This window comes from Ochlerotatus camptorhynchus, unplaced genomic scaffold (genome assembly GCF_037179485.1).
Source record: "Ochlerotatus camptorhynchus isolate MF236.1 unplaced genomic scaffold, CSIRO-AGI_Acam_v1.1 ptg000306l, whole genome shotgun sequence".
Lineage (NCBI taxonomy): Eukaryota > Metazoa > Arthropoda > Insecta > Diptera > Culicidae > Ochlerotatus > Ochlerotatus camptorhynchus.
This window is the reverse complement of record NW_027040794.1, coordinates 598,699-612,574: the sequence shown is the minus strand read 5'-3', so window position 1 is coordinate 612,574 and position 13,876 is coordinate 598,699. Positions and strand designations below refer to the sequence as shown.

The 13,876-nt window shown below is 34.5% G+C and overlaps 1 protein-coding gene across 2 annotated transcripts in view; it reads right to left on the bottom strand.

Moving 5' to 3' along the window:
- Nucleotides 1–8,540, bottom strand: part of LOC135707248 (non-lysosomal glucosylceramidase) — a 352,494-nt gene extending 343,954 nt beyond the window's left edge. For both annotated transcript variants that reach the window (XR_010518215.1, XM_065229036.1), the window contains exon 1: nt 7,968–8,540. Coding sequence is in view for 1 of the 2 variants with exons in the window: in XM_065229036.1 (XP_065085108.1) it covers nt 7,968–8,134 (167 nt within the window). In the remaining variant the exon portion in view is untranslated. The remainder of the gene's footprint in view (nt 1–7,967) is intronic.
- Nucleotides 8,541–13,876: the final 5,336 nt, after the last annotated feature.

Genomic DNA, 13,876 nt, shown 5'->3' with positions numbered 1-13,876 from the left:
ATGAGGGGTGTTCAGGTTTTTTAAATGCAAAATTGAAAGAAATACGTCAAGTTGATATTGACCAAATTTTGACCGTATCACCCTTTATACAGTTCCATTTAGTTGATTCAGTTATATCAAATATACTATATTAAAAACATAGTTCACTCATAGTTCATATAGGAGACACGCTCTTTAATTCTATCAACATTACGAGGGATGCTCTTTTTTTCCTGATTTGTTTTCCGTCGATCTTGTTTTCCGTACTGAGTACCAATGATACCGACGCCAGGGAGGCAGCTCCCACACCTGGACCCTACACTGAGGCAAAAGAACGTAATAATTCCATAAGAGCCACTTTTGCATGTCAGCCACGAGAAATCGGTATGAATTTCATTGATTTGCCTTATGAAATATTATGTTGACAAAAAATAATAAAACGGAGCAGACTGGAACCAAACCATGGACGTTGATATCATGGAGGCTGTGTGTTGACCAGTCGTCTTTCAACGCTTGGTATAATGAAATGTTTAAAGGCGTATAAGATCTACCACATGTTAGACGCAAATCATTCAGTAGTTACGCTTATGAAATTCATATGTTTCGTTCATAAGTCGAGCCTTATGAAATTATTAAGTTTATTTGCCTCAGTGTACCTGTCTCGACCCATCAATCAACTCATGGACCGGGGACCAACGGCTTTACTTCCCTTCCGTGATCAGATGATATGCATCAGAAAATCCCGGCGGCGCCGACTGGAATCGAAGCTCGGCCCGGTTGGGGTGAGAGGCAATCATTTTTACCACTGCACCAGCAGCGCTGCTCCCGAGGGATGTTTCAAAGCTTTAAGAGAGGTATAAAACAAAACTTGTTTGAACAATTAATTTCGTATTCCCATAAGTAGGGGAAATGGCTCTAATGTTGGCCTATGGATCTAAGATTGGGCCCATGGCTAAAAATCTGCTATTTATCAATTTTATCTAGATGAACGCGTCATTGGGACGTTACTTATTGATATTTTTGGTCGCTATTGAAAATTTAGTCAATTGCTGAATTTATGTATGGGCCCAAATAAGGGGCACTTAGGCCGACATTACATCCATTTTCCCTATCTAAAGCCTTTGCTATGTGCACATGATTTTTCATTGATTGTAATCAAATGCAGGTAAGTTTCTGTCCCCTGGATGAAGTATATTTGGTTATATGGTGATCGATGTTCAAGTGACTTGAAAGCAAACTACAAAGGGTCGGCATCGGCTAGCTTTCAGGGCGTTCAAGTGAATTCAAGTGAATTGAATGTCGATTTAAATAATTTATTTAAACCAGCATTTAAAGCCAAAACAAGCGAGTTGTTACAGTTGGATTAAAGCCCAGTTCTATAAGCCTGTAGGTAAGCGAACGTTAGCATTAAGCTTATGAATTCCGTAATTAAGAATATTCCGTAATTCCGGACAGGATAATGGTGATAAAGGAAATTAACAGAACAACCGCTCCAAACTCAATCGGAGTCCAAAAGAAAAGCTTGTATTAATTTCCTGTTCAACTCTATAACACAAGCGAAAAATCAAGGTCAAGAATGTCTAGTGACGTTTTTGGACATTTCTCGAGAATTTGACATCTTAAACACAGCTAAACCTGAGCCGTATTTATCACCCTTGGTGGAAATAGTGTATTTTTTTTTATTGCGGGCCCTTCTAAGGTTTGTTATCAGGTTTTTTTAAATTCTCGCAAGCATAAAATAAAAAGACTGACATCAAACCTTTTTGGTACTAACATTTTCTCTAATCTACTTTTAGTCTGACTACATTTGATCTTACTAGACTAAACTGATAGACGAGATAAGTAAATCAGTAAATATGTTTATAATAGGGTAAAAATCTATTTTCATCAGCATTGTATTTTCAATACTCATGATCGGTAACCAACTAAGTCTAGTCTGGTTAAAAGCATTCCTTGATTCATAGTTCTCTAATTAAAAAAAAAAAAAAAAATGAGTGTTGTCCTAAGCAGTTGGGAGCCATCGTTGAAAGAAATATCCTGAGGATTATTTCCACATTTGGGAAACTCGATTTCACTACTTTCACACGATTTCAAGATCTGGTCTATCTTTTGAAAAAGTACGCTATAAATCAAAATATTCAACAAAGTGTTCCAGATAGATAAGAGCTATATTGTATTACCATTAGAATTCATCTTGATTGCTAAATTTTGATCTAGATCAGTTCTATATTTTGGCTGAAGCAACTTATCGAACAAAACCCCATAACTCTAAAATTCAAGTCATATACATAGGTTTGGTGTCTTGTACAAAGTAATTCAGGTGAATAAGATCTATCTTTTTACCATTCATTTTGATCTAGATCACTGTATTTTGATCTAGATCCACTCTATTTTTCGAGAAAGCACAAAATCTTCAACGAAATTTCCAGCTATATACCATATGTGATACCATTAGAACTGACCTTGATTACTAAATTTTAATCTAAATCAGTTTTATACTTTATAAGAAGCATATTATCGGACAAAACCTCATAACTCCTTAAATTCAAAACATAGATGTTTGGAATCTTCGGCAAAGTTGTTCAAGTGAATAAGATCTATTATTTGACATAATTAATTTTGATCTAGATCATTGTATTTTTTCACGCATTAAAACAAAATCTTCCACACAGTTTTCCAGAAAGATACGAGTTATCTTGTGATACCATTAGAACTGTCTTTGATTACTAAGTTTTGATCTAGATCAGTTATATCTTTCTCTAGAAGCATCTCATGATGTTATGAAAAGACACCTTCATGGAATCAATTATTTATGTTCAATTTATGTTAGAATGAGTAGCACTTTATCCAATTTTGATTAGTATAGTAGCTGTTAAACAGTTTGAAGGAACGGTTTCAAGCCCATAATAAAGGTTGTTTTATTCACAAGATAATCACAAATATAATGAGCTCACATATAGTATTGTTTATTGCTTTGCATTTTAAATCGAGCTTCATTTTAGGTAATTCATTTAATCTGTTACAATTTTTAGGAATTTTAACTATGAACGTTTCATTATTCATCATCTTCCGATTCTGTTTTGAAGTGAAAGAGATCCACAACAGCTGACTTCCTTTTAAGTTTGTCAGATGAAGTGGTGCGAAACATTATGTACGTTTGATAATTGTACCAATGCGCCCGATAAAACCACGAACAAATTGTTTGAAACTGACAGAACTATTTCCTCACATCCTCATCAGAAAATACTGTAAAATGATTTTTACCTAGTCAATTCCAAGCATTATTCAAAAGGTGTTTCAGAAAACACTCTGGTTTGACATGTTGCAGATATCGAACTCGTTACAAGAAATATATTGATTTTATTATAATTTGCCAGAATACAACCGTATACAAATAGCAAAAGGTTCGATTTTTAGGAGGTTTTGGAATACTATAGTAAATATTGCTTATCGAAGTAAATATGAGCATAGCTTAGTTATGGCTGGTTCAGTACTGACACCACCGAATACTCGAAAAGCAGGAGGGTAGCACGAACTGGGACGTCAAAGCATGCTCTACAAAATTATTAATAATTTTCGAAGTGGCAGACGGTTCGGTTTGTGACTAATTGAGGCCTTAAACTGAATGGCCGTGAAGAGGGAAGAATTGCCCCACGGGGCTTTTTATTTACAGACGTTTGAAATTTGGGAAAAGCCTAGTTTTCGAATCAAAGCCTTATCTGATCAATTTTTTTTCTAATCATTAATTCAAGAACTATATGCATTCAAAGGTATTGTAATCAATAAATCCTCCTATAGTGAATTACAATGCTATGGTAAAACCTCTATAATAAATAATAATAAATAATAATAATTAATTCCTCCATTTATGAAAAAAAAAAGAATTTTTCACAGTTTTAGAATTACTACTTAAAATTTAATCGTAACCCCAACTGCCCTTATCTGGCATTATGCAATAACAATAAGACTTTTATTAGTTTATGCTTGATACCTCAGGGTAAATGTTCTTAGTCCAAGTGTTCGTTCGTTCTGCCCCAGTGTGCAGCGTGACGAAGAAGTTAGAACTGTTAACGTAAACCGTGTTTTGAAAAACCTTGGTGAACCACGTAGTGTCCGGGTGTCAGGGTGTCTACTCAAATCCCATTTTTGAATTCCCGGTTTTCCCCGGTTATTTAAAAGACCCAACCCAAACATAACCCCTGCTTTAAACAAAAAATAGCCATTTATAGATAATAATATACTTTGTTTAGCAGAATTGTTCTAAAATACGTCTACTTCGTATAATAAATATGAGATGAGATTTGCATTAACATGTTGATCATCTAGACCACAAAAACCCCATGGAATTGTGAATTCAAATACAATCAAAGAGGCTCCTGCAACATGAGTTTTGGTATGTCAGAAAAAGCATAAATCAATACAAGGCACCAGAGCAGGAAAATTGCAGTATTAAATGTTCTTCAAATCTTCCTGGAGTTAAGATCTTGTAGTTCTATAGGCCAAAAAATATGTGTTGGTATACATCGATGTATTACCAAAGTATTCTCTCCAAATTGTCGTGGAGATATTTTACAGGTTAAAGAAATCTTGTTCAGTTTCCTCTTCTCCTGAGCATTTTGTGCATCACGGAGCCTCATAGCATTATTTAAATCTATTAATTGTGTTTAAAAACAACATTATCCAAATCATCCCGGATATCTGATCTTGAAGTTTTGCATACTCAACAAGGTATACGATGATTCGACTTAATGATAGAGCATACGTTAAACTCCAAAATATCCTTTGCTTGGTTTTCTAAAATGCCTGGGGTTCAGCAAATTAAATAACAACCTGATTTTCAGAGTTGGTTGGAAATGCTATACTAATATCAACATGAAGCTTCATGTTGATATTAGTATAGCATTTCCAACCAACTCTGAAAATCGTAAATGTGTAGGTGAATGAAGTAACAAAAAACATTTAGAATGTAACAACCTGATATCCCCTATTCTTGTTATTCTAGATATAATTTTGTTTTCAGCTGTTAACGCATAACTAATTTAGTTATCCTCCTCGACTAATTTTGTTATCAGTTGGTATCATGAAAGAATATGAAATGATGCAAGGCTAGTTCAAAACATGAAATATTATCCAAATGGCAAGCAAAAAAAAATGGCAAATCATATTTCAGTTATCAGGCTTGATAATTTGAAATTTGTTGAAAAAATATTGGCATGAGTCACAGGATTTGTTATCAAGATGTATTCAATGGTAACTAAATCAGTAGCTTTTGTGATATCTCAGAAGTATTATTTTGTTTTAATTTTTGTTATGTTGGATGTTTATTCAACCACAATGAAAAACATGTTCAGTTATCAAATCTTGATAACTGGGTATCAGAACTTGTTACCAATTTGGTATAATCCTTTGCTCGGGTTGCCTGCTGAGCGATTGATGGAGCATTTCAGAAGAACATCATTTTCCAAATAAATAAATTGCTAATTATTCTGATGATCACCTAAAAAGTGGTCTTCAGCTAAGCGTTAGTTGTCAAAAATTTCGTATAAATAAGCCGTGGAGAGTTTAAGTGGTTTATAAGTAATTTTTGTCATTTGGAGTTTTTAGCATTAACGACCTCAGATCTACTAGGAAAATAACGAACATATTAAATCTGGTTGCTTTTAAACTCTTACTAAGATTTTAGGGGGAGTGAAGATCTAACTGAAAAACTTACAGTGTTTTTCAAGGTGGGTAGGGTTCGTCGAATAATCACTCAAAAACCCTTACATAATTTTTGCATGACCCTTTATATCTGAGTTTTTCCGGAAAGAAAACAGGGCCTTCTGGATTATAAACAGATAAGTAATACAGAGAGCAAGCTACCCCGTTAAGTACACTTTTCTCATAGTAATGTTATTCCCATATCAGTGATTTTTATTATTTTTGACTGCTGACTCATCAAACATTTATCGGTTATGAATATAGTATTGGGCTTATTTAGTTGAGTGTGTTAGAGTATTTTAGAGAAACGACTTGTTCCAAAAATAAATTTTTTTTTATTGAAATACAATGAATAAAACTTTTTGAAATTTTACTCATTTGAAGTCGTAATAAAGATCATTCATATACCACTAATTTGACTAAAATCCATCTACTGCGGGAAAAGTAGAAATTTGAGCATTTTATTAAAAGTACTCAAACTTCATACCGAATCTGCCACAAAAGTCCAAAACTATACCGATAAATCCATAAGGAGTTGTTCAACTACCAACCATGATTTAAAAAATCTATCTATTCAAAGTATTTAAAAGAAAACTGCCCATTCACGTGTACGATCAATTTTGGGATACACTGTAAATTAGCTCCAATTTTAAGAGAACGGTCATGACCTAGTTTTGCATCGCAAACTAGATATTTTGAATTACCCTAATACAAATGTCATAACGCAACCAGCATCATGAAAATATGCATAGTGAATTTACATCGATATGCTCAATTCCATAATATTTCAGTTTATTCGCTGCCCGGATGCCAGATTATTCCATTAGTGACAAATAAATGTAGGATATAACATAGTTTTGACGTGGATGGATGATACTATTTTTTTTTATTTGATAGATGCCATATAGCCATATCAAATCTGTTTTATCTTATGTCATTAGATTATATCTGGTATGAATATGTGATAAGAATCGTGTACACATCTTACGATGAGTCTTTCTATTGAGATTCGTCATACCTATTGTTTTCCTAATCATCACTATCAGCAATCAACTTGTCAACGAGGGTCTTACCATTGCATGACTTTATAACAGCTGTTTATCAAAAATCCCACAATATCACCATTCTAGATAATGATGATCGTCTCACGGTCGAACTTGCAAATCGCATGAAAACTGATTGTGGTTCAAGTAAACAAAACAAGGCATGCAGTAGAAGAGATCACAACAAACAAGCGAGCAGCAACAAATGCTGACGATAGTCGACACAAAACAACACTTCAGGTTCAATCTCTCACTGTGGATACTACTGAATGGTTCTCTGACTCGACGTGTGTGGTTAGTGGTTGAGTGAGCAGTCGAGCCAATAAAGTCTGCTGAACGAAATCAATGCTTGTATAGGGCTTGCGCAAATGTAACCGTGTTAGAGTAGGATGGGTGTTCCGGTATTAGTAAAGTTTGCATTGTTGCAGATTGGAGATTTTTGTTCGACAATTCTCCAAAAATATAGTAGATTTACATTTTTACATTATCAAATTAGTTATGAAAGTGACGTCAACCGGGTATAAAGGGGTTTAGGTAACGACAAGTCGCATCACAACTATTATAAAGTGGTGGTCATGTTCTAACTAATAAAAAAAACAATGAAGCATTTTTTCCTCACAATAAAACAATATACATATTGATGTGCAATAGAATTGACTAAATAAATGTCTGAGCTATGATACTTGTTAGTAGGCTATTACTGGCTCAACTACCATACTGTATCGTCCACATAATGCAGCTCCGTCTCAGCTACCGGCATGATAACATTGAAACAAAACTTTGAGAGAGTCGTAATCACTGAGCATGTAAGAGCATAAGGCAGCGAGAAGCATAGAAGGCCCGAACATAAAAAGGAAAAGTGAAAATCGATACATGTACACTTTTTCACTCCCGCAACGATATTTAGAAATTGAAGATCCCCCGCAGGATCCTATTTTTGGCAGCTGATGTCCTAAGAGCGTAAATTTTTCATATGAATGTAAACTCAAGTTAACCCGAGCCAGGCTAAGAGGTTGTCGGGAGCCCTAGTGGGTGGGAATGCATTACCTACGTACATAGGTGTAATCTCGCAGACATCGTGTCACCAAGAAGGTACATCAATAGCTGAAGGCTATCCAAATAATAGCATGCAGAGCTATATGTTATGCCGTTTCCGAATAAATGAATTTTAAGTGGCAGAAGCGAAAGTTTCTCGTTTGCCTTTGTTTTGGATTTGATGTCTTTTTCATAGCCGCGGTGACGTACCTTAGAGCCATTGGGATAATAGGCCATATTTGCCGGAACGAGGGTTTCAGGTTCTGATTCCTCGTCTCCGGATAAACGTGATTGAATTTAAGCTTCAAACCATACTGAGGTACCGCTGACACTTGTTGTTTAAATCCACAGAATGATTGAGCACTATCTCCATCCATTTTTGAGCTACAGGGAAAGATTCTTCTTTATTACTATATTCTGCTAAGCACCAGTTTAATATCTATAAATATATGGATTTAACTGCAGCTGTTTTTGATTATTCACTTTGATAATAGCACTTCACTTCGGCACCTTGTAGTGAAACAATTTTGCTATGCAATTTTTTCGCTCCCTTATCACAGCATTAGCACATCAATTCACAATTTCAGCAGTTTTTCTTCTTCTCCCTGACCCTTTCTCTAATAGCGAAACTCTCACACCGCGTCTGGCAGTCGAGACAACACAACCGAACGCGAAAACACTTCTCCGGAGACTGCCACTGAATCAGTCTAGTAGGCTGTACATACGTGTACGTCGGTGACATAGACAGAATACGCCAATGTGGCCAATATCAACACAACCCGCGAAGTCTGGCCGCGGGCTACACACATGTAAGCACGGGGATGAATTATGAATGAAGTGGGTATGCGTACTCTGCCTGCTAGCTGTCCAATGAACCTTTGTGGGTTGATAGTTATTTATACACACTAACGCGTTCGCTGTCCGTGGGGTACCGGCGATGATCTAGGCCTTTTCTCGTTGAATGTAACTTGAGGAAATTATGTTTCATAAACTATCGCATCATTGTTTGAGCTAGTGAGGATGTTTTAGCTAGTTATTTGTGAACAAATTTATTTATCACAAAAGTAAACCACATAAAATTTTCTAAATTCGAAACACAACAAATAAAATAATTATAACACAGATAAATCCCACGCATCAAATGAAACATGCAAAACACAATAGTTCACTAAATGTGCAAAAATGTTTGTAGACTTCATTCAATTATACGCTGTTTACATCAATCAACAATGGAATAATTATTGTTATCGTGGAATGTTTAATATTTTTAGAGGCAATTACAACTGACCAAACGAACTTTCATATTTAGCAATGGCCAAGTGAAATTTGATATGCCAATAATGAAACTTACATTGCCAATTAAATTAACTGAAATGTTTCCATTGGAGCTTCTATCAAAAAGCACAACGATGAAATGTTGCCGCATTCAAAAGCTTTATACTGGACGCTTTTGCTCCCCTTTTAAAGTTCATAAAAGAGAGAAGAGAGTTTTGATGATCAGAGAGCATGGTTTTCACCGTGATGTTTATTTAGGAACATTATGATGAATGGCATTGCTTTACCATCGACTAATGATGCTAAGCTACCTCTAATTTTTTGTTTAATTTAAAATTCTTTCTTCCCCCCTCGTAGTATATTTTCCTATGCCTTCCTGATAAATGACCGGTCACAACTTTAAGTGGAGAGGTGGGCCCATCATCATCATTATCATCATCATTGATTTGTTCTATGAAATGACCACGGAAGAATGTTTTAGAACAATACATAGGGATAAAAACTATTCATTAACGACGTGATAAATGACCGGTCACAACTTTTCAAAGCTTTATGAAAATTCAAGCACTATCTCCAAGTATTTATTGTTATTAAAATGTGGAAGCTCATTATTTTTAATTTTTGCATAACATCTCTTTTTTATCAAGCGTCGCGCTTCTTTGAAGCATTTGTATAATGATATGCATTTAAGAACTTTTTTTTTCTTTCTTTTTATGCGGCATTGAACATACATACACATTATTTAAAATCGCTTCAACCCATCACACAAACAGCATCAGAGAACGGATAGGTTGTAAACCACAGAAAAGGAACGAAATTATGTGTTATTTCTTCGCACCTCTTTCGGATCCTTTTTGGGCATCAGTGTGGTGTAATGTTTTTTTTTCTGGCTTGGCTTGAAGCGGCAGTTTATGGAGATAATTAGTGTACAACATATGTACCTACCTTAAATGAACGGTTGCAGTTGAAACTTTTTCCTTTACAAAGGTAAACACTTTAGTTTTATAAATTTTCATCACAACCATGCGTCTCCATTTGTTTTATGAAATGACCATGAAAGTATATTGAAAACAATACATAGGGATAAATACTATTAAATAACCCGGTGAGGTAAAATACTATTTCTTTTTTTTTTATTTCCAAAACCATTATTACAGACAATGATTGATTATGGAATTAAACTTGAATTATTATTAAACAATCTAACAAACACCGGTGGCATGGTGCAAGGAGGCATAGTGAAGGGCGAATATCACGGAAAAATATGAAAAGTGCATGAAGATTAAGTTCAATTAATTTGGTGTCTTCAAAGAAGTTTTTAGTTAAAAATAGACACATCTGATGAATAGGTCGTCCATTAATTATACTCATTGGGACGTGACTTGAAATTATAGCTTTTTTGACTTACGATTTTAGATATTGAAATATTCTACAAGATTGTACAACTCATCATTTCCATAAACTTGATAGCAAATCATTTTTATTGAGAGAATTCTTTATGGAAGCCCCCATACAATTGATTTTTCGGTTTTAACTTTTTTGTTTGATTTTTCAGCAACATGCTATCTATTAATCCACAAAAGTTACATGGGTTTATTTCTTCAAAACATGATGTTTCACATAAGTTAAATCTAAAATGGGGTAAATATTTTCAAAAAAATAATACCATGATGAGATTTTAAATATTTTGATGAACACTTCGATGCAAAAAGACAGGAGGAGTTATTGTTAATTACTGCGTAGGAATTATTCAAATATTGAGATTTTCACAGTAACACATCCGTTTCAGTTTTTGGAGACATTTTATGTTTGGAGAAGTTTTTAATTACATAAAATGACCCAACTTTGCTGAAGACTGTGACATGCTATCTGACAAGCCTGTGAATATACAGTAATGCTTCATATAATACCTAAGGTTGAGGATTTACATTCAAAATGGTCAACTTTAAACTTTGATGCCATCAGTACTGATGCAATGGAAAAAAAGCATAATAAAGAGTCGTAACTCGTAACGATGCTGCCGAAATCTGGTTGCAATTTGGCCACCAAGGTAAAATTGATCATAATGTTTTGCACTTTTAATTGACACTTATAACATATACCTTATAACGATGTTTTTCTTTTTCATTCTACTACTATTGTATCACTTTCACTTTCAATAATTCACTTTCACTATTTACTTTCACTATCGCTTTGAAAAGAATATAACAGATACGTGATGTTCCTTAAAGCTATGAAAAATGCACCATTAACAGTAGCTCATCGATCCCTACATTGAAGTACCTTAGATATTGGAAATGCACCTTAAAGTATTGAAATACGCTCCCTGAAATATAAATGTTTTTTATTTATTTATTTAACCACCATCTTTGACATTTTAGCCATACAGACTGTTTAAAGTGACTGAATCCTATTCTTAAAAATTGGTCTACTTATATTAAAATCAAAAACATCACACACATCATTAAAAAACTGTACATTAGGTTATCAAAAATGCTCCCTAATCTCGAACGGTTTGCAATTTGATAAAGTGCAATTGTACCATAGAACCATTGAAATATTGCCATTGAAAAGCAAGAATGTTCTTAAAAAAAGCATAAATGTTCTATAAAATTATACAGAAAAAAGAAAAAACATTGCTTCTTAAAAAGTAGACATTGTTCCGTAAAAAAGCTATTCTGTTAGATTCACCCATCGTAGCAATGTCCAAAAAAATTATTAGAACAATTCATTGTGTAGGCCTCCGATCTGTATTCATCAATCAATGTTTTAATTGTTTGGTAACCCTATTTCCAATGACAGTAAAGCTCCATAGTAAAACGAAAATTATCTCTAAGTAATATTCATTGTATCCATGAATAATAAACTGTGTTCCATTATTTACGGAAAATGCACCATAGCCTACGAAAAATGCTCCATAAAAAAAGAAAACTTTGTCTAAATATTAGTAATTGTATTCATGAACAATAAAAATTGTTCTAACCTACGGAAAATGATCCATAAAAATGAATATATTCGCTAAATAATATTAATTGAATCCACAGATAAACTAAAATGTCCCTAATTCTATGGCAAATGTACCATATAGTTCCACATCTAATACAAGTCCTTAGGGAACGCACAAAGCTTATGAGGTACGAATTTTGTGTGGAGAAATGTTGTGTTAAGTGAGAAAGTTTTGAGTTGGATAGGCGAATGTTAAAGAAACAGGGCTTTAATCTAATTTTGGGCCTACTAAGCATAATCCGCCCTTTGCTTCTATTTTACGTCTTTCGGCCCCATATTGGGGGAGCACTTAAACAAAAAACCAAAATCGACCGCATAACGAAAAGTGGTCAGGTTTTGACCACTTATAACTCTGTCTATAGCGGATGGATTTTAATTCTAAACAAGCCAATCGATTGGAAGGTCATCTAAGAATCTGCTAAAATAAACACTTTTCAATTTTAAATAGGTCACTATTGAAAATTACACAAATGTCCAACTGTTGCAATGGTGATCAAAATGATCACAGATTGCCTGCAAAAAGCGCTTTCCCTAACACAGATTTCAAAATCAAATTCCATCCGGTCTCACCGAACGGTGCATATTCAATCACCGTGTGTGATGGTGTCAGGTCAGTCATCATCAACAGCAGCAGCAGCAGTGCTTTCGGCACGTGACTTTGTACATTTTTCCCAGTACACAAAGAAAGGTCGCCCGCAAACCTTCTTCGATTCACCGAAGAACGATGAAGAATCCTTAGTGGTCCCTATTCAAAAAGTTGCTGGAACGATATAAATATAAATATAAATGGTTTGAAAGCTATTTGTCTGACAGAACTCAACGGACTGTTTTTAATGATTCTGCTTCCAGTCCCGTGGGGAATAACCTTGGAGTGCCCCAGGGAAGTGTATTGTACGATGTTGCGACATTAATCTTTTTGCAGATGATACTGTGTTATTCATTGCAGCTAAGGATTTAGGTGATGCCGTTTTACACTTGAATGAAGATTTGCGTCCTCTAAGTAGATGGTTGAAGTATAAGCAGTTAAAATTGAATACAAGTAAAACTAAATTTATGGTAATTTCGCGGAATCGAGAAAATGAGAACGTCTCTGTTGTAATTGATGATGAGACTATTAATCGCGTTCGGGAGATTAAATATCTTGGCGTGATTATTGTTGACACACTTAAGTTCAACTCTCACATTGACAATGTCATCAAGAAAATTGCCAAGAAGTATGGAATTCTATGTCGACTGAAAAACGATTTAACTATTTCCAGTAAAATACAGCTATACAAATCAATCATCTCTCCTCATCTTGACTTTTGCCCTTCCATTTTATTGCTCGCCAATGCAACACAAACATCGAGATTACAGCGCTTGCAGAATAAAATAATGCGTTTGATTTTGAGATGTAATAGATTCACTTCCTCAACTTTGATGCTAGATGCCTTACAATGGTTGTCGGTGAAGCAAAGAATTGTATATTTGACAATGGTGTTCATTTTTAAAGTAGTTAACGGTTTGCTGCTTCGATATTTGTGTGACCGAATTGAAAGAGGAAGTGACTTTCATAGATATAATACTAGAAATGCGGTTGAAATAAGAACACCACATTTCTTGACTTGTGCTTCACAAAATTCATTATATTATAAAGGAATAAATGTTTTCAATTCGATGCCTAGACATATCAAACGTTCAGCAACACTTACCGAATTTAAAAGACACTGCATTTCACACGTTAAAACTGTCTTTTGAACAGTTATCCAGTGATTTTTTTTTTATTAATTGATAAATTATGTATCTTGACGAAGTTATCTCTAACGGATTATTTTATATGGATAGCTGTCATAACGACT